We start from the raw sequence: 23142 nt of genomic DNA on the forward strand, positions 1-23142 counted from the left end.
CCGTTTAGTTTTCTTTTGTTTTGTATTTTATTTTACACAATTTCGTTTCTTTTTCGCGCGCGCGTCTTTCGCTAAGTTGTTTGTGGTGTTGTTTTTACTTTGGCTCTAGTAGAAAAATAATGCAGTCGACGTGTTAGATGTTTATGCTTAACCTAAGTTATTTGGTTATGTTTGTTTGTTTGGCTGAGTTCGTTGTTCGTTTTTCGCGATTTTCCTCGATTTTCCCTGATTTTCGTTTGTCGCGCACGCTATCAATGCTGGCGATCGTCTGACGGCCGCATCACACGGAATACGCTCTGAGCGAGTAGGAAAAAAAATCAGCACGAAGAACTATGGCAAATAAATCGACTATGACTTCATGCCTCGCGCTGCCTGTTTATTATTGTACGCTAAGCACAACAATGTCTATATATATATGTATATACATTTAGCTACCTATACTAATGTGTGTGCATTTGTTGCTGTATTTCGCATATGCGCCTGAGAAACTTTTTGCGTTTGATGCGTGCGCTGCGCCGATCTTCGCTCAGCTCTATGACAATGCTCAATTTGCGCTATTTTTGAATTTAAATCAAACTAAAGCAAAAAACTACGCGTATATTGAGTAATTCTTGGGTGCTGCGTTTGTTTGAATAGCCCACATTTGGCGGATGTGCGTCAGGCTAATCATTGTTCGTTGACTCGTTGTTCTTGTATCTTCAAGATACTGAGATACTCTCGCGCACACACATGTGCCAAATTGTTGCAATGTCTGAAAATGTTAACCTTTTGGCTGTTCTATGCTCTCGTCTGTTCAATCGATTGCAACTGCTTTTTGGCTGCCAGAAATTATGGCAGCTTTCATTTATTTTTGAATTATTACGCATACGCAATGTGAGCAGACGCCCTGCAAACCCCTTTCCGCCCATTAGTTTATGTGTGTGCGCCCGGCTGTGGCATTAGGTAATTTGTATTTTTCTAGTTTTTTTTTTTTTGAATTTTTATAGCCAAAACATTAGAGGCGATTTTCATATGAGGCAATGTAAATGATTTTAATTGTACTTTTCTGGCCCGTGTCTAAAAATAAACAGGCACTATAAAAATGAACACAGCACATGCCTGGAAATGGGGCGTGGCAGCCACAATTTGGCTGGCTGCCTGCATGTCGCTAGCCACCCCGACAATTGTCAATTTTAACTGACAGCCCCAAACTAGTCAACGAAATGATATTTATTTTTCATGTCTTTTTGCAATTTGCTTGTCATTTCGTCTGCGAGGCCCGTCGACGGGCAGCAACAATAACAAAATTAGAACACGATTTGTGCCTCAAAATCATAATATATGTTTGTGTGTTTATTTTGTTGTTTTTATTAATTATAATTTATGTAGCATTCAATGTCATTAGCTGCTAATTTATTGTGCCTTTCGCTAGCGTCACAAATTCACATTTACATTTCTATGCCAAATTTGCATTCTTCGAAAAACTATATTCGCACATTTTTATTTTCAAATACAAAAATCCGGAGCGATGAGCAAAATATTGGAAAGAAACGCGCGCGCCGCGTGCCCAACAACCGAACGACGCGAACTTCGAACAAGACTGAGGAACTGAACCAGACGAAGGCAGCTGCCAGATCGCTCGGCTTGCTGCTGCTGAGATCGGAGCGCGAGTGAGCCAACCTGGTGGCACCCGGCACCTAACCGATTCGCTCAGCTTTTGCAGGCATGGATGGCGCTCTCGATGCTCTCTGTTGAGCTCAGTTTGGGTAGCCGGCTGAGCTGGGCTGTGCGAGATCGAGAGCGGGGCGGTGGGAGTGGGAGGCGGTAACGACATAAATAAACAAGTGCTCTTGGCATTCGTTGCGTCGTTAATTCATGATTTCAATTTTAATGCCCTGCGCCGGCAACAACAACCACACCAAAACAACAACTACAACTGCAACAATGTGCTCAAGTATAACTTGTACTTTAATAACAGACACAACGAAGGGGCAACAACTGCCGCAACAACCTGACTGCATCGTGTCTTAATAGAATGCAACAGGCGGCCGCCCGCATTCACAGCTGCCTCCCCGCCCAGCCCCCATCATAGCTTAACGCTAGTTGAGCGTCCAAAATGCGTGTGGCAGGCGATGCTCGAGTGCTGACCGGGAGAGTTTAGGGTGAGTGCGACGGGGGCAGCGGTCGGGGGTTGGCTCAGTTCGTGCCGCTGTGGCAACGACTGGCTTCCAATCAACGTATTCTGTTATTATTTTGCAGCCTATCAACGGCACCAAATTTATTGAATTATATTTTCAGCGCCGCTTTTGTGTCTTGGCCAGCTTTTTGCAGCCGTCACGAGCAGCAAGCAAAAAAAAAACTGGCGGCAATTTGATTTGATTGCTACATGGCGCTTGCTTATAGATGACCGGCGAGGGGGAGGGAAAGAGTTTTGCTACAGCTTGTAAGAACTTTCATCTAAAACTCTCATGCACACATGTGCACAGTGCGCTGAGAGCTGCCCTCGCACATATTTTATTTATAACGCTTTTTATTGAGATTAATGTGACATTTGAGTGGCTGGAGCTTGTGTCTGTGTGTATGTGTGTATGTGTGTATGTGTGTGTGTGTGTGTGTGTGTCAACACCCGTCTGACAGCGCACATATTATATAATTAAAATCACTTAAAAGCGTTTGTTCACATTTATGAGCCACCCAGGTCGAATTAAAATTAGGCATTTGTTTTGGGTGGCAAATTAACCTCGCGACTGCACAGGGGTTAAACGCCAGCTTTTCCAGCTGCAGCCTAAAATTATGCAACGCTTTCGAGCAGACAATAAATAATTACATGTAAATACATATGTCGACTATATTGTATAAATTATTTATAAATTTAGCTTTTTGTGACTTATTTGCGATTTAAAAATTAGAAATATTAAGCAAATATGAATATTTTTGCCGACTCAAATTGTGCCTGCTCAAAAAAAAGAAATTAATTGCAAATTGGTGTTTAAATTATATTGGAATTCTCTAATTATCGCAAGCAAAACAGACTAATTAATTAAACTACATTAATAATTTAAATAAATACTAAAACATGCGCTGCTCTTAAAAGATAATAATAATTAAAGGAAAACAAAACAAATGCTGAAAGAATTTGTTTAGCTCATGGGCTAAAATAGCTAAAATAGAAAACATAAATAAATTAGAAATAAAATCAAACAAAACTGCCAGCAAATTCATTTTGGCAAGAAAAACGTTGAGAAAAATAAAACAACAACAAACAAGAACAAAGCAGCAAAGCAAATGGCGCGTCTTAATTAGGCGGGTTATATATTGGATATCGGGGCGAGGGCAAATCTCTTAGAGAAAACCCTTGATCGTTTGTTTCGTTATATTCTCATAGTATTTGCTGCGGTGCCACGTCGCCGGCGACGTCTGCGCGGCGCTGTCGGTGCCAGCAGAGCATGCAGCAGCTGTTGTTGCCTGGGCACTCACCTCCGGCGTGACGGCCGTGGAGACGCTGGGCATCAACTCTGTACTGACGTGAGCTGCGTCCAGGCCGTAGTCCTCTAATTCACTGTCCGATTCGATGGGCTGTTGCTGCTGTTGCTGTTGTTGTTCCTCTTCGGGCGTGGGCGTCACACTTTGGCTATGCAGCTCTGCCACGCCCACCACGCTGTCCTGATCATCGCATTTTTGTGGATGGCGCGCGGAGAAGTAGCTTAGCTCGGAGCTCTCAAAGGACATGTTCACTGGCGACTGGGGCAGCTCGGGTATTTCAAAGTTGCTCAGCGTGGAATCGTCCGCCTCGTCAAAGGAGTTCTTGGCAGAGCCAATGTACGAGCTGGTGCGACCCGAGGCCGTTTGAAAGGAGGATGAATGCGAATTGGGCGTAAAATTGCCCTCGGAGGCCGTGGCAAAGGATTCATCTTCCGTTGAACGCGATTGCCAGTCCTGCATGAATCAAATGAGACCAAATGAAAGACCCAACCGCAAGCAAAAGCAGTCGGCCGTGACCTACCTCGTTGCCCATGCCACTGCTGCCGAGCTTTTTGTGCGTCGCACTGGACAGATCCAGCTCCCCATCGCTGCAGTCTCGTATGACCGCATCCAGGGATTCAGCCACCTCGGCGATAGCGCTCAGCTTGTGCGAAATGGCGGCGCAGGCCAGCTCATTGCTGCCCGTTGGCGTCACAGTTAACGTGGCGGCAGATTCCGCATGGATGGACTCGCTGCCGGCGCTGCTGTTGCGTCCGCTGTCGTGCAGTGGGCTCGGACTGCAGTCCAGCGGCAGCTCATCCGGCACAACGCTGTAATCACATGAAAATAAATTGCTTTTAGTCTGTTGCTGCGTGGCATCTGCTGTCGAATCCAGTGAGGCGCTGCGTGTGTGCGAGGGCGTGGCATCTTCGGTGTCCGTATAGTCGCTTTGCGGATATGTTTCGCTGTCGTTGCGTATGAGCGCCTTAATCTTGTCCAGGCTTTGCAAGCGTGGCGCTTCGTCTCTTTCTACTTCTTCTATTTCTGCTTCCTCTTCGGCAGGCTCTAGTATAATGTCACATTCAATGGAAGCCTTGGCTATTTTGGTTTTTGAACTGGAAGTGCTCGCCGTCTCATCATCGTCCTCTTCATCTTTGTCCTCCATATTCGCCTCCTCTTGTTCCGTATCATCGCTGCTCAAATCTGGCAGTTCGCTGCTCTGGTTAATGGCATCCAGCAGCTGGGACAGCTCTTGCGTGGAGGCGCTTAGCGTCTCCTCATGCCCATTGATCAAATCCTCCTCCTCGCTGGCCAGCGGCGCATTATTTTGTTCGCTCGCAGGCAGCGTCTCCTCAATGGGAGCCTCGTCTACGACAATGATGGGCACTTCATCGGCTTTTGATTTGCCAAACAAATTACGAAATCGGGCAAACATTTTGCTGCTTTAGATCGTCACGTTTCTTCTCCTCGCGCCTCCCACAATTAAGTAGTTTGACGCAACAGCTGAACACGCGTTTGGCTCCGGGCCAGTCAGACAAATGTCAATTGCGGGAAGTACTCAATTATTCAGGATTACTCACACAGCGCAAAAAGGATGCAGCGAGAGAGGGACAACAATTATGCGGACACTGCTATATAAATAATACACTAAAATCAGAGTTCCACTCTGACCCACTTGTTAGCACACGTTTTCTTTTTCCAGTCGGGTTATATCGGTATCTATATACTCAGCATAAAGATTGCCGCCCGTTTCCATTCACTTGACAGCTTGACAAGTTGCCGCACTATATATACTATATGTATTAATGCCGTGTATTTATGTATTCAGTTCCGACGACTACGCTTCCCGTCGAGCATCAGACGCTCCGTGCTGGATCACGCACCGAAATAGACTGTCTTAGCCCGAAAATTCTGAATTGTTGGCGGCATATTTCGAGTGCTCGCTGTGCGGTCATTTCTTTTAGTTTTGTCAGCTTTTATTTTGGTTTTATCTAGGAAAACCTAGTCAAAAATTTGAGTGGATTTTGAGTGCTTTTCTCGGGTTGTCTCCGTGCGCACACACGCTGCCACCTCAACTGGAAATTGGTAAGAATTCGCACTCACCTCTTGCCCGTGAGCGCGTCCAGCACAAACGGCTCTTTCAGACGCTTCTTGAGCAGCCGACCCAGCCGCACCATGCGACCCACCTCAACCAGCAGCTGCTCCCGGGCCAGCAGATGACGCTGCAGACGTGCCCCAACTCCGCCACCAGCTGGGGAGAGCTCTGGCGAGGCTTCCGCATCGCTGCTGATGCCGCTGCTGCTGCGATTGTGCTGCTGGCGCTGCTGCTGCAGCTGTGCGGCCAGCTCGTGGGTGAGCAGCGGTCGCAGGTCGCGCAGCTGCCTGTAGTAGGCCTCCACGCTGCGATGGAAGACGGCGGAGACACGCAGCCGGGTCATCTGCTCCTGGGCAATGGACTGCAGACTGTGCCAGGTGCGCTGCAGTCGCAGCATAAATTGCTCCGGCTCCGTTTGCTCCAGCTTGCAGCAGAGACGCAGCGTCTGCGCGGCCTCCAGCAGCTGACAGCCATAGTTGAAAATGCTCTGCGAAGGAAGGGAGAAAAGTGGTGTTGAAAAGTGCACCCAAACTGGCTGAATACAAAATGCAGATCTCTCTCGTGCCAACACTCTCTCTCAGTCTGTGTCTCTGTCTTGGCTAAAAACTCACCCGTCCGGTTTCCTCAAACCCCTGCAACTCGTCCTTCTGCAGCTGGATCTCGTGTATGTTGCAGCCAACATGGGAGTGACAGCGCAACAGCACCGCATACAGCTCGTTCAGCCACTGGAGTGCACGGCGCACCTCCTGCTCGTAGCCGTGAATGTGGGTCACCTGCTCCAAGGTGAGCCGCTGCAGCGCCAGTCGCTGTCCGCACAGCTGCCGGCGCTCGCGGCTCGCGTCAATCTGTCGACGCAGCTGGGCAATGTCGTTGCTATAGTCCAGCTGGAGGTCACGGCCCAAAGCATCTTTCACCGGCATGGCCAACATGTCGCTCAGCTTCTCGCCCTCGCGCACAAGTTCGCGTTCGATGTTGCCTATAAAACGTGAGCAAAGGTTTGAGCCAGTTGCAACTGATTGTTGTGGGAACAACAACAAAAAACACCTGAATCTGATTTGGCCTGGGTAGGGTTCAGTTTTTTGATAAGATTGGTAAGTAAAGTGAAAAGGGAAAAGCTGGTTATGGTAGAAAACTTAATACCCTTAAATACTTGAACTGATAAGTGAAACGAGCAGCTTGTTACAGAGAGTTAAGAACTTAAGCCAAATCAAGCAAACGTTAAGGACCTGTTATAATCGAGCTTTCAATTGTGTTAAGGAATTACCCTCAGAATTTATATACTGATTATTTATTCTATACGTCAGTTAAGATGACAAAACTACACATAGCTTGTAATATACTCCTAGAATGTATTGAAATATGTTTCAAATGTTATCTAGCACGTTATCTATCTAGGCTATGCGATTGGTATGCATATGTACATAGAAATCTCGTAACTAAACTGCAGCTTATCAAAATAATGAACTGTTTAGGTAACCAAGATTGTTAAAAAATTTGTGTAAGGGCATAGCCTCAATTTAAAATTCTGTATAAGTTACAATCTATTGTATGGATACATTATTTTAAGCAAGCATATGTATATAACTTTTAATAATCTGTACCCTGGTAAGATTCAAAAGAGACTGAATAATTCTGGCCAGCAATAAACGATCAATTTAAAAAATTAAATTATTTAAATTTCTCTATGAAACTAAACTGTAAGAATCGCCAATTTTAGGAGGGCGTGTAACGCATAGAATATATATATAATTGATTCATGGATCAGTGTCAACAGCCGAATCAACAAAGCCAGGCTAACTAGTCTCGTAGCTTAAAGGCTCTTATCATATGAATTGGCATAGTTCCGTCTTTCCATACGAAGCGCCACTATAATATAGCTGTATAACTATAGAGTTATTAAAGCTTGAGCGTGCTGCTGAAATTCCTACTTTCTTGTTATGTTGTAAATAATTGTCCGATCAGTTGCTATTCGGCTAGCTTAAGTACATGTATTTAATCTGTCTGTCTGAATATCAGTAGCAGACACTTATTTACATCGGTCGCCACAACCAGACTTTCACTTGAGATCTATGGCCATTAAATTGTTACGAGTGCAGCTGAGGCACGCGGCTAGCTGACTGGGGAGTAAGTTCCATGGATCTTTCTGTAGACCCAAGACTTACCCAACAGCTGTTGGCTGGTCTTTAGCTGCGAAAGCATTGCTTCGGCCTGTTGCCAGTCCAATTCGCTGGGCTCCGCATCGGCTGCTTGGTTAGCTATCAGCAGCTGCTCCTCGAACTGCTCAAGCAGGCGATGGAAGCGCAGCGCCGTCATGAGCACCTTGCGCCGGCGTTCCAGGCGCTCGGCAAACGAACGGCACACGAACTGCATAAAGTCACGCTGGGAGAGCAAGTCCTGGCATGTGGCAATGGGGCGCTCCTTAGCGAACTGTTCGATCTTGTAGAGCAGCTCCGCGTAGCAGCCGTAGGTGTCGCGGCATTCCAGCTCCAGTTGATCGTGTGCCGCACGCAGGGTTTCGGAGGCTCGCACATCGCTGCCAACGCTGCGCTGACGGCTGAGCAGCTGTTCAGCCTGGTTGAGAATCCAGTTGGTGACAAAGGCCACACCCTCGGCCAGTGTGCAGAGCTCGCGTGCCTCACGCAGCGCGCGCAACAGCTCCAGCCAAGCGGTGCGTATGGCCGTCTGCTTCTTCTCGATCTCATTGAGGCGCAGCTCGATGCGGGCACGCTCGCAGCCAAGATCGGGCGGCAGCAGCGGCTTAGCAGGGCACAGGGCGTTGGCTGTTGTTGTTGTTGTTGCCGTCGTTGTTGCTGTTGCCGATGTGGCAACAGGTGCGGCATGTGGCGTTGTCGTTTGCGTCTCGTAAACCTCGTTAAAGCGCGCCAAGATCGCATTACCTGCATGTTGCGCAGCAAAAGAGAAATGAGGAAAAGGGTTTAATTTCAATTCCAATCTGTTTATTAGCCCTGCGTTTGCTTAGTTAACACAACATTTCGACTGCGTTTCTATTTGCCTATGCCTTATGTAAAAAGTGAAAAGCTGCGCTCCATCTTGTGCCAGTTTCGTTGCGCATCAACGCAGATATAAAAAAAGTTATATATATAACTGGCTAAGTGAAGGGTCACGATGTAAATAAAGTCACCCACACGCGCCACAGACAAACAGACAACAACATGCGCTTCAAGTGTGCGGTTTTTGTGGTATTTTCTATTTGTTGAACACGCTTAAAAGACACAGCGCAACAAAGCTCACAGAACTCATAAACGCTTCATTTTAGGGTTCAGCCAGGTGTGAAATAGAGCGTATCAGAAGTGTCTGATCTTTAGTGAAGAGAACTAAACAGGGCTTATTTTATGATAATTTTTCATTTTTTACATATTTTTGTAGATATTACAAAAGGCATAAAAAAGTGAGAAACAAAATGGGCTTAAAATTAACGAAAACAATAGAAAAATATTCAACGCAATTTATCTAGATTTTCGGAGTTCTCAGATATTAAGGAAGGTAAAAACTTTCAGCAATGGGAACTTAAGACTGATTAAATTGAATCATTTAAAAATATATAATCATGGCATTTCTAAAGTTTACAGAATCCCAATTCTCAATGCTTACATTCAGATTTAAAAGAAACAGTTTTTTCATCTTGAGCAATGCATAAAAATGATTCAACAAGATTCTGCGGCTCACATTTAACATAAAATATATTATATCGCACACTTTTTCAAGATCACATAACTAATTTCAATGTTATTCAGTGTAATAAAAAGTCAACCCACAACGCAAAAAACGAGTTTGCCAAACATTTTTCATTTCTAATTGAAACACGCACAAGGCCCATGTTTTTTTTCTGGTCGTACTCGTTGTTGTTATTGTTGGGGATTACTTGTCACATTTGCCGTCTGCCAACTCGTTTCGATTGTCGTCGGCGGCGTAGGGCATTGAAATTATGTAAATTGTTTCGCGCACCACGCACCACACAAAACGAAAGACTCAGACAACGAACTTGCCGCAGCTTAAAACTGTCCGCTTACCCATTTCAATCGCCGTCTCAATACTGCGTTGCACGTGTGTATGCAACCTGGCGCACTTCTTCAGCTCGACATCCGCTTCCGCTGGCCGCAGCGACTTGAGCAGCGTCAGCAGCTGCTCCATGCCGCCCAAAGTTTGTGCGTGGGTTTTGCTGAACTCGTCAATGGACTGCAATATATAAAAGGGTATTGTCTAGTTGTCATTGAAATGAAATTGTTCTGGCGCTTACCTTGCGCTGCTGCAGCCACAGATCATAATTGAATTGCAGCGTGCCGCCCAGCTCCTCGGGCAGATTGTGTGGCTCTATGAACTTGGCCAGGCGCGCCTTCGACAACACCAGGGGCTAGAGGAATGGGAACACAGACATGGATTAACTGCTGCTGGCTGCATTTACATGTGCATTTTGTTTGGCTTACCTCGCCTTTGGTCTGCGACTTGGCGCATGGCTCCACGTGCTTCTCCCAGAAGCCTTCCGCTCTGACTAGATACACATCGACGCTGATGTCGCCGCCAAAGAGCGCATAAATTTGCCGCACGTGCTGCCTGGATATGCGCGAGCTGCTCTCCTGGGCGTTGACAATGATACTCACTCCATTTTGCAATAACGATGCACTGCGGCAAGAGGAGCGAGAAAGAGGTTAGAAACGCTTCATACAAATCTCGTTTAGCTGCTGATTAGCTAGTTGAGTAGAGGACTGGAATTGTGTCTGGGCCAGTTGATTGATCACATAAATATGCTTGGTCGTAAATTATTTGATTTCTTATTTTTATTGTGGCTCATAAGCTAAACAACAAAAATTGCGTGCCTAAAACTATTAGAGAAAGAAATGACAAGAGTCCATAAGTCTTGAGCTTAGATGCAAATTAAGATATAGTAGGGTGATCTATCTATGACATTTCCACAGCTAAAACCCTTCCATCGTTCAACTCAGCCTGCGGCACGAATTCAAAAGCTGTCTTTAAAAACTAAAAAGTTCATATAATAGTATTAGCATATCAGAGCGACGTTTTTTCGAGGCCTAGCCCAGCGTCTAATGAAAAGAATCAAATATAAGTCCTAAATCATCTGCGGGTTATTTGCATATTTTGCTTATGCTAATTAGCTCGATTAGCGGTCTGTTTCTAGTTCTTCTTAACAGCTCTTTCCCACCTGCTCTTCGAGACTCACCTGAGCGAACGCTTGAGATAGTCGAGCGTCAGTTGCAGGCAACGTCGATTCCACAATTGTTGATCATTGAATGCATTCACAATGAATATGATTCGCTTGTCCCGATCGTAGCCGCCGGATAGATAGGCGCTGCGCATCTGCAGCGCATTCAAGACGTCCTCCTCCATGAGTTAACCGTAAAGAACTCTTTTTTAATTGTCAGGGCTTTCAACTTTGAGATGCGTCATTTCTATTAACGGGCCGGGTTCCAAATAATAATAATAATAAAATAAATAAAAAAAAAGTAACAAAGCAGTTATGTTAAAAGTGTGTAAGGGGCAAAAACTTGTACATATGACTATTTGTTTTTTTTCCATTGGGTCGGCCTTTTGTTGTTGTTGAAAATTAATACGAGTCACAGTTAGTGCTGTTGTTTTGTTGCAGCAACTGTTGCTGCCGCTGCCGCCGCTGCTGCTGCTGTTGCTGCTGCTGCTGCACAATGCATTTCCAATGCCGCTGCAGAACACGTTTGACAAGTCGCAGACTGAAGACCGAAGTCTGAAAGACTGGAACTGCACAAGACACACACATGATTTTCACTATTTTCATGTTAGTTTAAGAGCTTGGCTGCCTGGCTGCCAGTTTTGCCTGCTAGTTATTTATTTTTTCCTTTTTTTTTGTTGCTAATGGAAAATACCAATTTTGTGCATAGTTTGCTTATACCCTGTACTTTTTAAATGCGCTGCGGCAGCGTATAGCAGAGAAATGAAACTTCGAATTTCGAGAGAAGAGTTTTACATAAACATGCACAAAGGCCTTACAAAGATTAAGCTTATTTTATTCACTTAGCAACTAATTTTGCTCAATCTCTTGCATAAAATTGATGTTCAGGGTATTTTTATCTATGTACAGGGTATTTTAATCAATGTACAGGGTATTTTCAGTGCGAGCACTTTCATCTAGCTTATTGGCATTTGTTTTTTTTTTTTTTTGGCTTTTCGAAAATTACTTGACACAAATTGAAGTCAACGGGGAGGCTGCTAAACTTTTTCTATGCCAGGCCAACGGCAGCTGCAGTTTTGGCTTAATTTGTTGTTCACTGAGTGATAAGAGGCGTGGCTGCACTTACACACACACATACACACACACAAACACGTACACGTACGCTGCATATCTTTCACTTGCGCAGAAATCCTGTTTCTGCTGGCAAGTTTGTTGTCTATCTTACAGTTATGCGTAAAGTAAGTCTAAAACTTGCTCCGTTTATGGCCAAGAATTTTCAATGTGGCCGCAGCAATTTGCACCACTTGGCAACCTGTTGCCAGTAATAAAAATTGTCAAGACTTTTGAGCCGCTGACTAGCGGTTATGGCCCGCTGCCTTTTCCGCATCGAATTACAATTAACGGCAACAACAACAACTAAAATTGCAGCAGCAACAACTTCGACATAAACTTCCAACATGAATTTCGAGTTTCAAATGTCAGATTCAAATTGAATAATTTACAGTGGCAAAAAGTAGCAACGCGGCAAAAATTCGTATACATGAAAAAACTTCAAAAATAAATAAGTAATTTAGAGAGCGCGGTAGACAGCCGCGGGGCATTAAATGGCCCGCTTTTGTTTGGGGCACACCTCAGCAGGCGGCTTTAGGCCTTGCGGCACGTTAAAAATGCTACTAAAGTAGACAAAGAACAACAACAAAAATTAAATAAAATTAAATGAAAAACAAACGAGAAACCGTTTTGTGGTCAACTTTCTTGAGAACTCTTCTCTTTATGATATGGCGATAAGATCTATGCGGACCAAGCCAAACCAAGCGACGTCTCTGTTCGAGCTGTTAAATTAATTGAAAAGTTCAGCTGGCAGCTGCGAAACCCAAAGCCCAAAGCCCAGAGCCCAAAACCCAAAATACATTAGCATTACGACCAAAAAAAAAATGTGTTTTAACAGCTGACAAATGTTGTTTGAGCTCTTGACTTCTTTACAATTTAGCTGTAATTAATTATTTTTTGGACTTTTGATGCGGCACTTAAATTGCAATTTGACATTAAATCTCGTTTAAGTACTTTTTTTGTGGCACAGTTCGAGTTATTGACTTTCAGAACTGCACTTGTTCGGCGTTGCCGACCCGTGCCCGCACCCGTATCCGTACCCGTATCCGAACGTAGTCCGTGATCTCTCGGCAGCCACTCGTCGCCGTGCGTCGGCCAACAGTTCGCGCGCTCAACTGAAGTTCGTTTTGTATCTTGTAGGTTGCTTGGCGCCTGCGCTGCGCACTTTGCAACTTGGTTTGAGTTGCGAGCCGCTGCCCCAACGTTGCGTGTCGGCTCAGCTGTTTTTTCTCCAGCTGCATGCATATCAATTGGTAATCGTTGTTTGCTGCTGACTGTTGGCTCAAATATAATCAGCCACGTTTTGCCCTTTTTTTGTTGTTTTTGCTTTTTATTCATGCTCGTAAAGTGCGCATAAAACCTGTTCACATGTGAGTTGCAGTTGTGGTTTCTTTTCTGTCTGCTAAATTAAAACAAAACATGCGTTTTGTCTGCTGCAGTTGTGTGTATTGATGGGTATATTAACTATAAAGCCTGACTGGGTGAACAAGATTGTGAATTGAAGAGCTTGGCTTAGAGCAAAAGATTTAATATTATTCTATTTTATATTAATAAATAAAATATTATTATTGTGCGCATTTAAAAGAACATTTCGGTCAACTAACTACTTAAAAATAAAAATAATAATTATAATATTCATTATAATATATATAGTAATAAAAATAAAGACAAAATAGCCTTGGTCCCAATGGCATTTATCTAATCATATTTGATAGATACCAATTTTGGGTACGGCTCAAATTTAGCCCGCATTTTGCATATGAAAATATTTACGGCTTGCAATATTTTCAGTACAAGGGGCAATTGCTATATAAAAAAAATGTGTTTGCTTTGTAAAACCTTTGAAAATTTAAAACGAAACATAGTTTAAACTTAAAACTGACTTTAAGGAAGCGAAAACCAAGGAAACCATTCTCCCGCAAAGTCTACAGAAGAAAATCCAATATATACTATTGTAAAGTTAGCGTATTCAACAGTCGTTATTTAGTTGTTTGACTCTGCGTTATCTTGCTGTTTTATTCATGCTGCCGCAAACGTGGGAACTTTTAATTGTATGTGCGTATGGGATTCGAGGAATTCGTATCTGGCTGCCGTCTCTATAAAGCACTTGAAATGCAAAAGGATATTTGGTATGCTCGGACAGTGCAAATATCAAAGATTTATTGGACGTGCGAAGGCAGTGAAAACCAGTTGTAGGCTTCACTTGTTCTGAAGGCCAATAGCAATGTTGTCCCGCCTTCAAATGAGAAAAGGGGACAACAGCGGAAAACGAGCGCTGGCTAAGGTCCTGCTGTGCGACCCTTATAAACATGTCAATCACAAGTAAATTGTAGCAGACTTAATGGCCAGCCGGAATGTGGGTCGATGGATGGTGAGAAAATGCAAATGGCTGCTGTGTCAGCAGCAAGGACGAGACCATGACGCAGTCAAAGCTGTGGCCTAAGCCCACGCCCGCTGCTCGTTACCCTGGCCCGCTGCTTAGCAACAATTTATTGGCAATCTTCTAGCATAGGCGCGTTTTTTCGCCTCTTTTATTCATTTCGTTTCTTATTTTTTTTTTGGGGGGGGGGGGGAGGTAATGGGTGGATGGATGTTTAAGCGCGTGATGGGTTGAATGGGCACGTAGCTGATAAAGGGCATTCAAGGATCTCGTGTATGGTTTGTAGCTGGCTGCATTCTCAATTGCAGTGCCGAGTGAGGCCATAAAAGCTGACCGCAAAATGGCGTCGAAAGCACTTCCGGCCAAGTAAAAAACAAAAACCCACCATGCAACACAGAGAACGTACGTGAAATGTTTTCGGCTTGTTTTCCGTATTTCCCTTTTTTTTTAATAACAGACCCCATACACTGATGAATACATAAGCCCTGCAAGCCGACTGCTCCCTCCACTTTGCTCGATGCGTTAGCGGCTATTAGAAAATTGCGAAAATTGCGCGCACGTTTCAAGCAACGTCAACGTCTACGTCGACTGCGACTGCGACGCCTCGCATTGCATGCGTTGCGGCAATTGAGTGCAGTTTCAGATTTATTGCAGCGGCGAGCGCTGCACATCTAGAATTTTAAGCAGCTTTGGTTTTAGTTTCAGTTTATTAAACGGCCAGCTGAAGCTGATGTTCTCAATGTGATGGCCCCATCATGCATAATTCATTTGGCCTAAGGGTTTTTCATTTCACTGCCAGGCATCGGTGCGTGTGTAAGCTTGTGTATGTGTTTCAATAATCTTTAGTGTGCAATATTCTCCCAGGTTGAAAAGTCTGAATTTCATACACATATACATACACATAAGTTCTCGGGAAACCTCTCTTCGTAGGCAGTTTTAAGGTTCTGCCCTTTGCCTCTGGCAGTTGAGCTTTACTCAAACCCAAAGAATCACCATAGTTTCCTGGATGATTTAATTTGCAAAGTTTACCTAACTCCAGTTTGAATTCTTAACTTGATTTGAGCCTAAGGCTGCCTTTAAAGGTAAATCTTTTCTGACAATCTTCATTTTATGGAACTTGTGCATTTAATTCGTTACCTCTCATTAGTCGGTTGGCCAAGTGTGCCTCAAATTTCATTTTCCCCTTCGTAAACTTAATTTGGCACACACGCGCCCAAAAGAATGCCACATGAATTTTGGGCGAAATTGAGACGAAAACGTTTTCCATCATAAAAGCTATCAAGTTTGCTTGCGTAGGCCCTAATTTAAAAATCTAGGCATATGCAATATGCCATATGCCAGGATTTTATGGCTTCAGTCTCACCCACACGAGGACGTCCTGCGGCGTTGTGGCAGCTATGTGTGTGTGTGCACGTGTTTGCGTGTATGGTAAATTGTAAAATCGATAGTGTTTAAATGTTGTTGTTTAATCAAGGTACAAAAATATGCAAGAAATTTTGCTGTTGCGTTAATTGATTGAATTTTCCGCGCAATTACGTGGCACTGCAGAAAACTTTAAGCATAAATATTAATATTGGCAATCAAAATGTATGACAAGAAAATTATGCTTCGGAAAAGCAAATATATATTTGAAATTCAAACAATTGAGGCAATGCGGCAGCAGCTGTTTCACAACAGACATTCGCCACACACGCACGCCGGATGTTCCAAGGACAGCAGATATAAAACTTTGTGGCTGCACGACTTGTAGATATCCTTTAATCGGTAACTAGATATACCTATTCATGTTATTTATATTATATTTTTCTTATATGTTGCATATGGTTGTGCATTTCCAGAATGGAAATGGGAAACTGTTACAAATAAATTTAAGTACTTATGTTTTAAACGCCTTTTTAAATGATAATTAAGAGTTGTTTTCTTTTGCTTTTATCCTGAATATACCCCTTTTCGTGCGTTTTTGAAGGGCATTGAAGCAGCGGGAAACTGCTTAAATTAAATTAAGTATGCGCCTCTGTTGTTTCCGCTCGTTACTAGGCGGCACCTAAAAGTAGGCAACGGAAATTTGTGCGGCTGCCAGAAATTAATTTTTGGCACCACCGCCCGAAAGTAGGCAACTCCCTTTGTTGTCACGCCAACAATGAAATGATTTTCAAATGCTCTTCTGCCAACAATTGATTACTTTTCGTTTCACTTAAGTGCCTATGCTTGTACATATTTATCGATGTGTATGTAAGCTTATGCGGTTAATTGTGCAATATATATGCTGCCAGCTAGCTAAATTGCCATTCTGACAATTTGATATTTCATATCTGTGGGCTTAAGTTATAAGCCGGCTGTCAAACATTCCCTGAGTGTTGCTTAACTTTGCCAGCATGGCCAAGTCAAAGCGATGCCATTCTATGTGCTACGGCTAATTGTTCTAAAGCGCTCAACTGTCTTAAGCAGCTTACACTTGCCTCGAATTGTTGCAGCAAGGACACGCAGCAGGCACACGTGCCGGCGAGCAGTGAAAGGCAAACATATTTTAGATTTTCTTTTAACCCAGAAACAAGATTGACACATCAAGCCATCTTAAACAGGTATTTCATGTTATAAAATGTTGTTTCTTATTTTTTTCTTCACTTCATTTCCAACCGAATTATCCTCACTTTGCGCTGTTTTCAATTGAGCTTTTCCCTGGTGTCCTGTTACAGCTTGTTCTGTCTCTTCTGATTCCTGACAAAGAAGCTCTCCTGCGCCAGGCGATGCTCTTGTGTGCTCAGGGACGCATCTTCACTAGCCAACGACCAGCTTGCCACTGAAGGCGGTCGATAGTGCCTCAGAAAGGGAACTATGTACTGGGCACACAGCTCGGGACTGGTTAGATGCACGTGATGCGCTCCGCGCACTTCGTGGTATTCAAAATGCGGGTTTTGACTCTTTAATATTGAGATGGCCTCTGCGGACTCAGAATTTAAAAAGGGAGACTCGGTACCCTTAATGATGAGGTAAGGTATATCCTTAATGCGCCGTGCCATTTCAGCTGCCAAGCCCGGATTCAACGGATAGAGAGTGTAAAACTTAATTCGGCCATCCCTGGTAAAGTAAAACTTGTTTGGATATAGCTCCGACTTCTCAACGCTGCGATGAAGCAAATGCTGAGCGAACTCTGGTGGCACCGAGTTGTTGGTGCCCTTGCTAAGGACGCTGCGCAGCTGATTCAGCGTATAGGATGGTGGCTCGTGCATTGAAACCTCATCAGCGCGCTCCTCCTCCCCCAGATGCTTGTCCATAAAGTAGGCCATAATCGACAAGCCTTCAGCAGAGTCAAGTGGGGGCAGAAGAATGTCCAATGAGATGACCAGATCCACCTTATGAGGTAGCAACGAGGTGTAAATGAAGCTGAGCACACCCCCAAGGGAGTGACCCATCAACGACACCTTTGGCCACTTGTACTCCTTCATAACCCTAGCAATGGCAAGAACCCAATCGTCTGCGCTGTAGTGCATGCCCCGTGGCAGACGTGCGGAGCAACCATGTCCAACCAGATCGATGCACAACACGCCCAGGTAGTCGGGCAGCAAGGGGAGCAGTCTATCAAAGGTACCCAGATTGTCCAGCCAACCGTGAATGGCCAGAATGGGGCGTTCCGATCGATTGCCATACCAGCGACCCGCAATGTGACCCCAGGGCGCCCAGATGCGCACATCCTCGTACTTTCAGATGCCAAAATTAACATAAATTACCTCATTGGGCTATATTTTATTTATATTTTTACTCACGTCGCTTAAGGACAAAGTTCCCATGATGGTTCAATAGATACTAACTCAATTGAAACTGACAGTTTATTACCAAACCGTCAAACGTTCCTCCGTATTATCTATATTATTCCTAGCGATAAGCACTGGATTTTAATTACTTAGTGACTGTATTTATAAATAATAATAATAATAAAATTGCTGCTTTCAGCTAAAAGTGCTGACCGCCAACTGAACCAAAATGTATCTTTCAGTACCCCACGAAATTTTATCGTAAAACTTTTTTAGCTGTTTGTGAATGAAAATTGAATTGATCAGATTGTCAGGAGTTCGAATTGGTTTGATTAATTGAGCTTTTGTCAAGTAAACAAGGATAGAAGTTCCCTCGCATTCGTTCTCATACAAATATTTATCAGAGACAGATATGACCCTCACAACTTGATATCTGTTCCACTTTTCCATTATCAAATTTGTTTTAATTTTACAAAGCAGTCTTATTTAAATAAATTTATATTTTATAGCTTGAAGATGTAAGCTCAAGGCTCCGCTCAGCGGTTGGCCCAGTTCGGCGAATTTCATTTTTGTACTGGAGCGAAAGCTGTATAAAGTAAATCAAAATAAAACAAAAGCTTTTAATTCACTGTTACTTTCAATAAATAAAGCAGGCGCCAGTTATGCAGGGCGTTAATTGCTTATCAGGCATTAATCTCACCAAAAGCTTAACCGAAAAGCAGCTTCACTTTCGGATTTGATTCTGCTTAGACGCCTTCATATTGCGCTCTACGTTCCAATCAGTAGCTTTAGCTTTAGTTAACTTTATCACATTGTTCAAGTTTATTGCATATGCTTCTCCCCTTGTACCCTTATAGAGTACTCAGACGCCTTGCATAGAAATTCTCCTGTGCTAGGCGATGCTCCCGTGAGCTCAACCTTTGCTCCTCGCCAGCTGTCGACCAACTGGAGACTGTGGGCGGTCGATGGTGCCTCAGAAAGGGAACTATATGCTGGGCACACAGTACGGGGCTCACTAGATGCACATGATGAGTGCCGGGCACTTCGTGGTATTCAAAGTGGGTGTTTTGGTTTCTTAAAATGTTGATAAGCTCGTCGTCATTGGAGCTTATGTAGGAGGAATCTGTTCCCTTTATGACGAGATAGGGATTTTTCTTGATGCGCCGTGCCATTTCAGCTGCGAGGCCGGAATTGATCAGCAATACATTGTGGCACTTGGTGCGGCCATCCCTTGAAATGTAATACTTCTCCGGATACATCTGGGACCTGGCCACGCTCCGGGGCAGCAAATGCTGTGCAAGTTCTGGCGGCACCGAGTCGTTGCTGCCCTCGCTGAGGGCACTGCGCAGCTGGGCCAGCGTGTAGGAAGGTGGCTCTCGCATTGAAGCCTCTTCAATGCGCTCAGCCTCCACCAGGCGCTTGTCCAAAAAGTAAGCCAAGTAATCCAAAACTTCAGGCGACTCTAAAGGGCTTAGAAGTATGTCCAATGAGATGACCAGGTCGACAGTGTGTGGTGCGAGTGCAGTGTAAATGTAGCACAAGACGCCGCCCAGCGAGTGGCCCATCAACGAGACCTTTGACCACTTGTACTCCTTCATAACACGTGTTATGATGAGGATGAACTCGGCCGTGCTGTAGTGCATGCCCGCTGGTAGCCATGCGGAGCACCCATGCCCAGGCAGATCAATGCACAACACGCCCAGATAGTCGGGCAGCAAGGGTATCAGTCTATCAAAGGTGCCCAGATTGTCCAGCCAGCCGTGAATGGCCAAAATGGGACGTTCCGATCGATTGCCATACCAGCGACCCGCAACGTGACCCCAGGGCACCCAGATGCGCACATCCTCGTACTGTCAGATGTCAAAGTAGAAATAGTTTCATGTTAAACAGTGTATAAACAATGGCATTTGCTCTTCAAGCCGGCAGAGATTTTAATTATGTTCACCCACGTCACTCAGCGATATAGTTCCCATGTGGCTCTCTGAACTTTGTTCGTCTGTTTATAAATGTTTGACAGCTTTTTTCGGACTTCCAAAGGTTCTTCTATATTATCTTGTTATAGATTTTGTTATCGTCGAATGATTAGCTGTTAATTTTGTATGCAATTTTTCTAAATAATTTCACAGCGTAAAAAGGCGATTGAGACGATTTCCGTCGTTGAGGCCCAAGTGCCCACCGGCTACTGAGGCAAACGAGCGTTGTATGCTTGATAAAGAAGACGAAAGCTTTTCTAAGCTCTGTGATCTTTTAGCATTGCGCACTCGGGCGATCGCAAGGCATGATTGGCTTGTTATCGTGGGAAAAAGCTTTAAGTTGGGCTAATAAATACAATTTAACTATTGAACATTAAGAACTGGTATTGTTATCATGTTTGTTTTTGTTTGTTATGTTTTTGAAAGCCCAATCATAGCACGTTCTTGTACTTATTCTTCTTATCTCTTTCAGCATATTCTAATCACGGAAAATAAAATCTATTTTTAGAACCACGTGGGCCCTACGTCGTGCACATGTCTCAAGATATACACTGCGAATCTGTTCGCTTTTAACACTTCATAGTTTGCTAATATTTAGTTGCCCTGGATGCTCCCATCTGGTGGCTGGTCGATGCCTGTTTATAAATGGCACAATCCATGCAGCCAGCTGTTGCGGGTCGCTGATTAGCATATGATGAGAGCCTTGGGCCAAATGATACTCAAATGCAGGATTCTGTTTGCGTAAGATCTGCAGAGCTGGTATGAAACCTTCGTTAATAAAGTTAGACTCGCTCGCCTTAATGACCATATATGGAATGTTATGTATTCGCAGATTCAATTCCTTCACGAGCCCCACGCCAGCTGGGAAGAGCGTGTAGTGAGCCAGCCGCAAGTCCCGAGATATATAAAACTTATCCGGTTGATCTGGTGACGGCCTTGTACAACGTTCCACCAGTGGCTGTGCGTGCTCCTTGCTGACCGTGGGAGCTGGTCCCCAGCGGACCCCTTTCAGCTGTTCTGCGGTATACAGCTTGGGTGCTGGAGTCGGCTGCAGCATGCGCTCCACGCTGTTGGCCAAGTACTTGATGTAGAAGCTGCTGCTCTTGTAGGGTATGGTGAGCAGATCAATCGCAATCAGCATATCAACATTATCTCGGCCATAGAAGGAGGCGTACAAATTGCAGGCGACGGCACCGAACGAGTGACCCATCAGCGAAACGCGTCTCCACTTGAAATGCAACACCACACGACGAATAATGCTCGTCCATTCAATGACGGAGTACTGCATGCCAGCCGGATAGTGCGAGGAGCGTCCATGGCCAGACAGTTCGACGCAAAGCACGCCCAGATGGCCGGGCAGCAATGGTATAAGACGTGCAAAGCTACCCATATTGTCCATCCAGCCGTGAATGGCGAGCAGCGGACGCACCTGACGATTACCGTACCAGCGGCAGGCAAGTCGGCCCCACGGCACGCCGATGTCAAAGTCAATAAACTGCCGAGAGGTTTTGGGAATGCGCTCCGATTAGCACGTGACTCTCGAATCGAATTTTCCGCATCACTTACCCCAACGTCGCTCATCGTGGTCGCTGCCCCGCTGCCCTTTCGGTTTGAATGCTTCACGGCAACTGAACGACTCACGTACTTTTCAGCGTACTCAACCGATCCGTTGAGCCCTTCCGTCTATGGACCAAAACTTTTCGACTGGACTTGTTATCTATGCGCCCGAACTAGAGACAGTAGTGAAAAGATTTGATTCAGCTTTGCTCAAATATGAGTGTGTAACCATATGCTTGCGCATAAACTATGTGCGCCAATATTGGCCTCTGAAAATAATTCTAAAAATGGAGTCTTACGTTTCGTGCACTGTTATTGATAAAATATATCGATGAAACTGTTTCCACATAATTATGCCAATGGACTTCGCTTCAGCTGTTAACTATTATTCATTTCTTGAAAGATCCTTGAAGAAATCAATTTTCATTAAGCTGAGCTACTTATTCTTTGCTGTTCGATTTTCGATTGATTCTACACTGTTATCCATAACACATACTGATATTAAATATATGTTCATATCATTCTGTGTATAGGCTAAGTTATTTTAATTAATTAAATTTCTAATAAAAAGAAGTTCCGAATAACTAGCTCTGAAATAATTAGAAATCAATTTTCTTGGTTATTCGCTTAAGTCAAGTCTTAATAGACAATACATCTAGGCCCTACAGTGAACAAGTTAATATACATTTTTAATTTAATTTTATTTTCTTTTTGTTATTGGTTATTTTTAGGGTATCTTTTAGTCTAGCACTGCCGACTGGAGCACTTTAACTGTTTTTTGTTCCAGCATTTCATTATTGTTACTATTTGTATTGTTCTCTCCTTTTGTAATCCCTCGTTCTCTTTGTTTTTACAGTGAACTTATTTCACTTTCATTATCTATGTTTAATTCTCAAATGCGTTGTGTGTGCTTTTACGCCTTGTGACAAGTGGCTTCGTGTTGAGTAACACCTCGAGGAGCAGCAGTTCCGTTCGGGCCTGCGAGTTAAAGGGAAGTCTTGACACTGCTGCAAATCGGAGTAAATTTCCTGTGCATTGCTGGCATGATTTATATTTAATATGTGTGCTGAGTAATTTATCATGTCTGCTCTGATCTCCGCTCAAGTGCAAGACAGTTGCCTCCAACGGTATCCATGAAGGCACCCAGGCATGTAGCGGGTCCCCCGGCTGTGCGTGTGCGTTGTCATTGGAATTGCTATGCAAATTGTCTAGGGCATCTAAGCCCAAAGTGAAAGTACGAATTCCCCGGCAGCCCAACTGGCCCACTGGGCTGCTACATATATATATGTGCTAGTACATACTTTATTGTATGCTTATGCGCCGGCCTTGAATCCATAATTTGCCTGTCAACGACAGCATCCAGCCCAAAATTTGCGCACATAATTGAGTTCAAGCATTTGGAAGCCAATTATGATTTCACATTTTCCATTTTCCATCGTAGTCAGAGCTCGTGCCCTCCACCCGCCCACTTCTGTGTGTTGGCATTTCGCCGGGCGACGGGCGACGTTTTCTTTGTGCCGTTTGCCACGTTTGCGCCTTTTCACATCTCAATCAACCGCGTCCTGGCAGCGACTACTTCGCCTTGTCGTGCCTGCGCCTTTAATTGCTTCTGCCACTTAACATATGCAAATTAATTTTCCTTTTTTCTCGCCGTG

The 23142-nt window shown here is 44.2% G+C and overlaps 4 protein-coding genes across 5 annotated transcripts; all 4 read right to left on the reverse strand.

The window, feature by feature from the left end:
• Nucleotides 1-2586: 2586 nt before the first annotated feature.
• Nucleotides 2587-12931, reverse strand: LOC115769716 (SEC14 domain and spectrin repeat-containing protein 1-B). Its single transcript, XM_030714645.1, has 10 exons — nt 12866-12931; nt 10734-10962; nt 9982-10177; nt 9795-9908; nt 9568-9733; nt 7699-8433; nt 6148-6512; nt 5545-6023; nt 3983-4271; nt 2587-3915 (listed from the first exon to the last, which is right to left on the reverse strand). The coding sequence occupies exons 2-10, from the start codon at nt 10898-10900 to the stop codon at nt 3322-3324; spliced, it is 3105 nt and encodes a 1034-aa protein (XP_030570505.1). The 5' UTR covers nt 10901-10962; nt 12866-12931; the 3' UTR covers nt 2587-3321.
• A 3964-nt stretch (nt 12932-16895) lies between these two features.
• Nucleotides 16896-17993, reverse strand: LOC115769837 (serine hydrolase-like protein). The gene is made up of 2 exons (XM_030714811.1): nt 17970-17993; nt 16896-17903 (listed from the first exon to the last, which is right to left on the reverse strand). Exons 1-2 carry the CDS (start codon nt 17991-17993, stop codon nt 16896-16898), a joined length of 1032 nt encoding a protein of 343 aa, XP_030570671.1.
• Nucleotides 17994-18432: 439 nt separating this feature from the next.
• Nucleotides 18433-20095, reverse strand: LOC115769742 (serine hydrolase-like protein). Of its 2 annotated transcripts, XR_004018782.1 has the most exons (3): nt 19907-20095; nt 18658-19807; nt 18433-18543 (listed from the first exon to the last, which is right to left on the reverse strand). XR_004018782.1 is itself a non-coding variant. In XM_030714682.1 (2 exons), exons 1-2 carry the CDS (start codon nt 19928-19930, stop codon nt 18809-18811), a joined length of 1023 nt encoding a protein of 340 aa, XP_030570542.1. In that variant the 5' UTR covers nt 19931-20095; the 3' UTR covers nt 18433-18808. The 2 variants fall into 2 exon arrangements, 1 of the variants encoding a protein (XP_030570542.1); XM_030714682.1 differs by having other exon boundaries at nt 18433-19807.
• A 412-nt stretch (nt 20096-20507) lies between these two features.
• Nucleotides 20508-21511, reverse strand: LOC115769450 (probable serine hydrolase). The gene is made up of 2 exons (XM_030714263.1): nt 21497-21511; nt 20508-21425 (listed from the first exon to the last, which is right to left on the reverse strand). Exons 1-2 carry the CDS (start codon nt 21509-21511, stop codon nt 20508-20510), a joined length of 933 nt encoding a protein of 310 aa, XP_030570123.1.
• Between the last annotated feature and the right edge of the window lie 1631 nt (nt 21512-23142).

This window comes from Drosophila novamexicana, unplaced genomic scaffold (assembly GCF_003285875.2).
Source record: "Drosophila novamexicana strain 15010-1031.04,08,12 unplaced genomic scaffold, DnovRS2.1 tig00004554-arrow-pilon, whole genome shotgun sequence".
Lineage (NCBI taxonomy): Eukaryota > Metazoa > Arthropoda > Insecta > Diptera > Drosophilidae > Drosophila > Drosophila novamexicana.

What these genes read in the sequence shown, in the direction of transcription:
- LOC115769716 (XM_030714645.1), bottom strand. Translation starts at nt 10,900, where the DNA reads ATGGAGGAGGACGTCTTGAATGCGCTGCAGATGCGCAGCGCCTATCTA. An exon ending in AGTCGCAGACCAAAGGCGAG is followed by an intron (nt 9,909 to 9,981) that starts GTAAGCCAAACA and finishes CCATTCCTCTAG; the next exon opens with CCCCTGGTGTTGTCGAAGGC. An exon ending in GACCAGCCAACAGCTGTTGG is followed by an intron (nt 6,513 to 7,698) that starts GTAAGTCTTGGG and finishes CACGTTTTATAG; the next exon opens with GCAACATCGAACGCGAACTT.
- LOC115769742 (XM_030714682.1), bottom strand. Translation starts at nt 19,930, where the DNA reads ATGGGAACTATATCGCTGAGTGAC. An exon ending in GAACTATATCGCTGAGTGAC is followed by an intron (nt 19,808 to 19,906) that starts GTGGGTGAACAT and finishes GACATCTGACAG; the next exon opens with TACGAGGATGTGCGCATCTG.
- LOC115769837 (XM_030714811.1), bottom strand. Translation starts at nt 17,993, where the DNA reads ATGGGAACTTTGTCCTTAAGCGAC. An exon ending in GAACTTTGTCCTTAAGCGAC is followed by an intron (nt 17,904 to 17,969) that starts GTGAGTAAAAAT and finishes GGCATCTGAAAG; the next exon opens with TACGAGGATGTGCGCATCTG.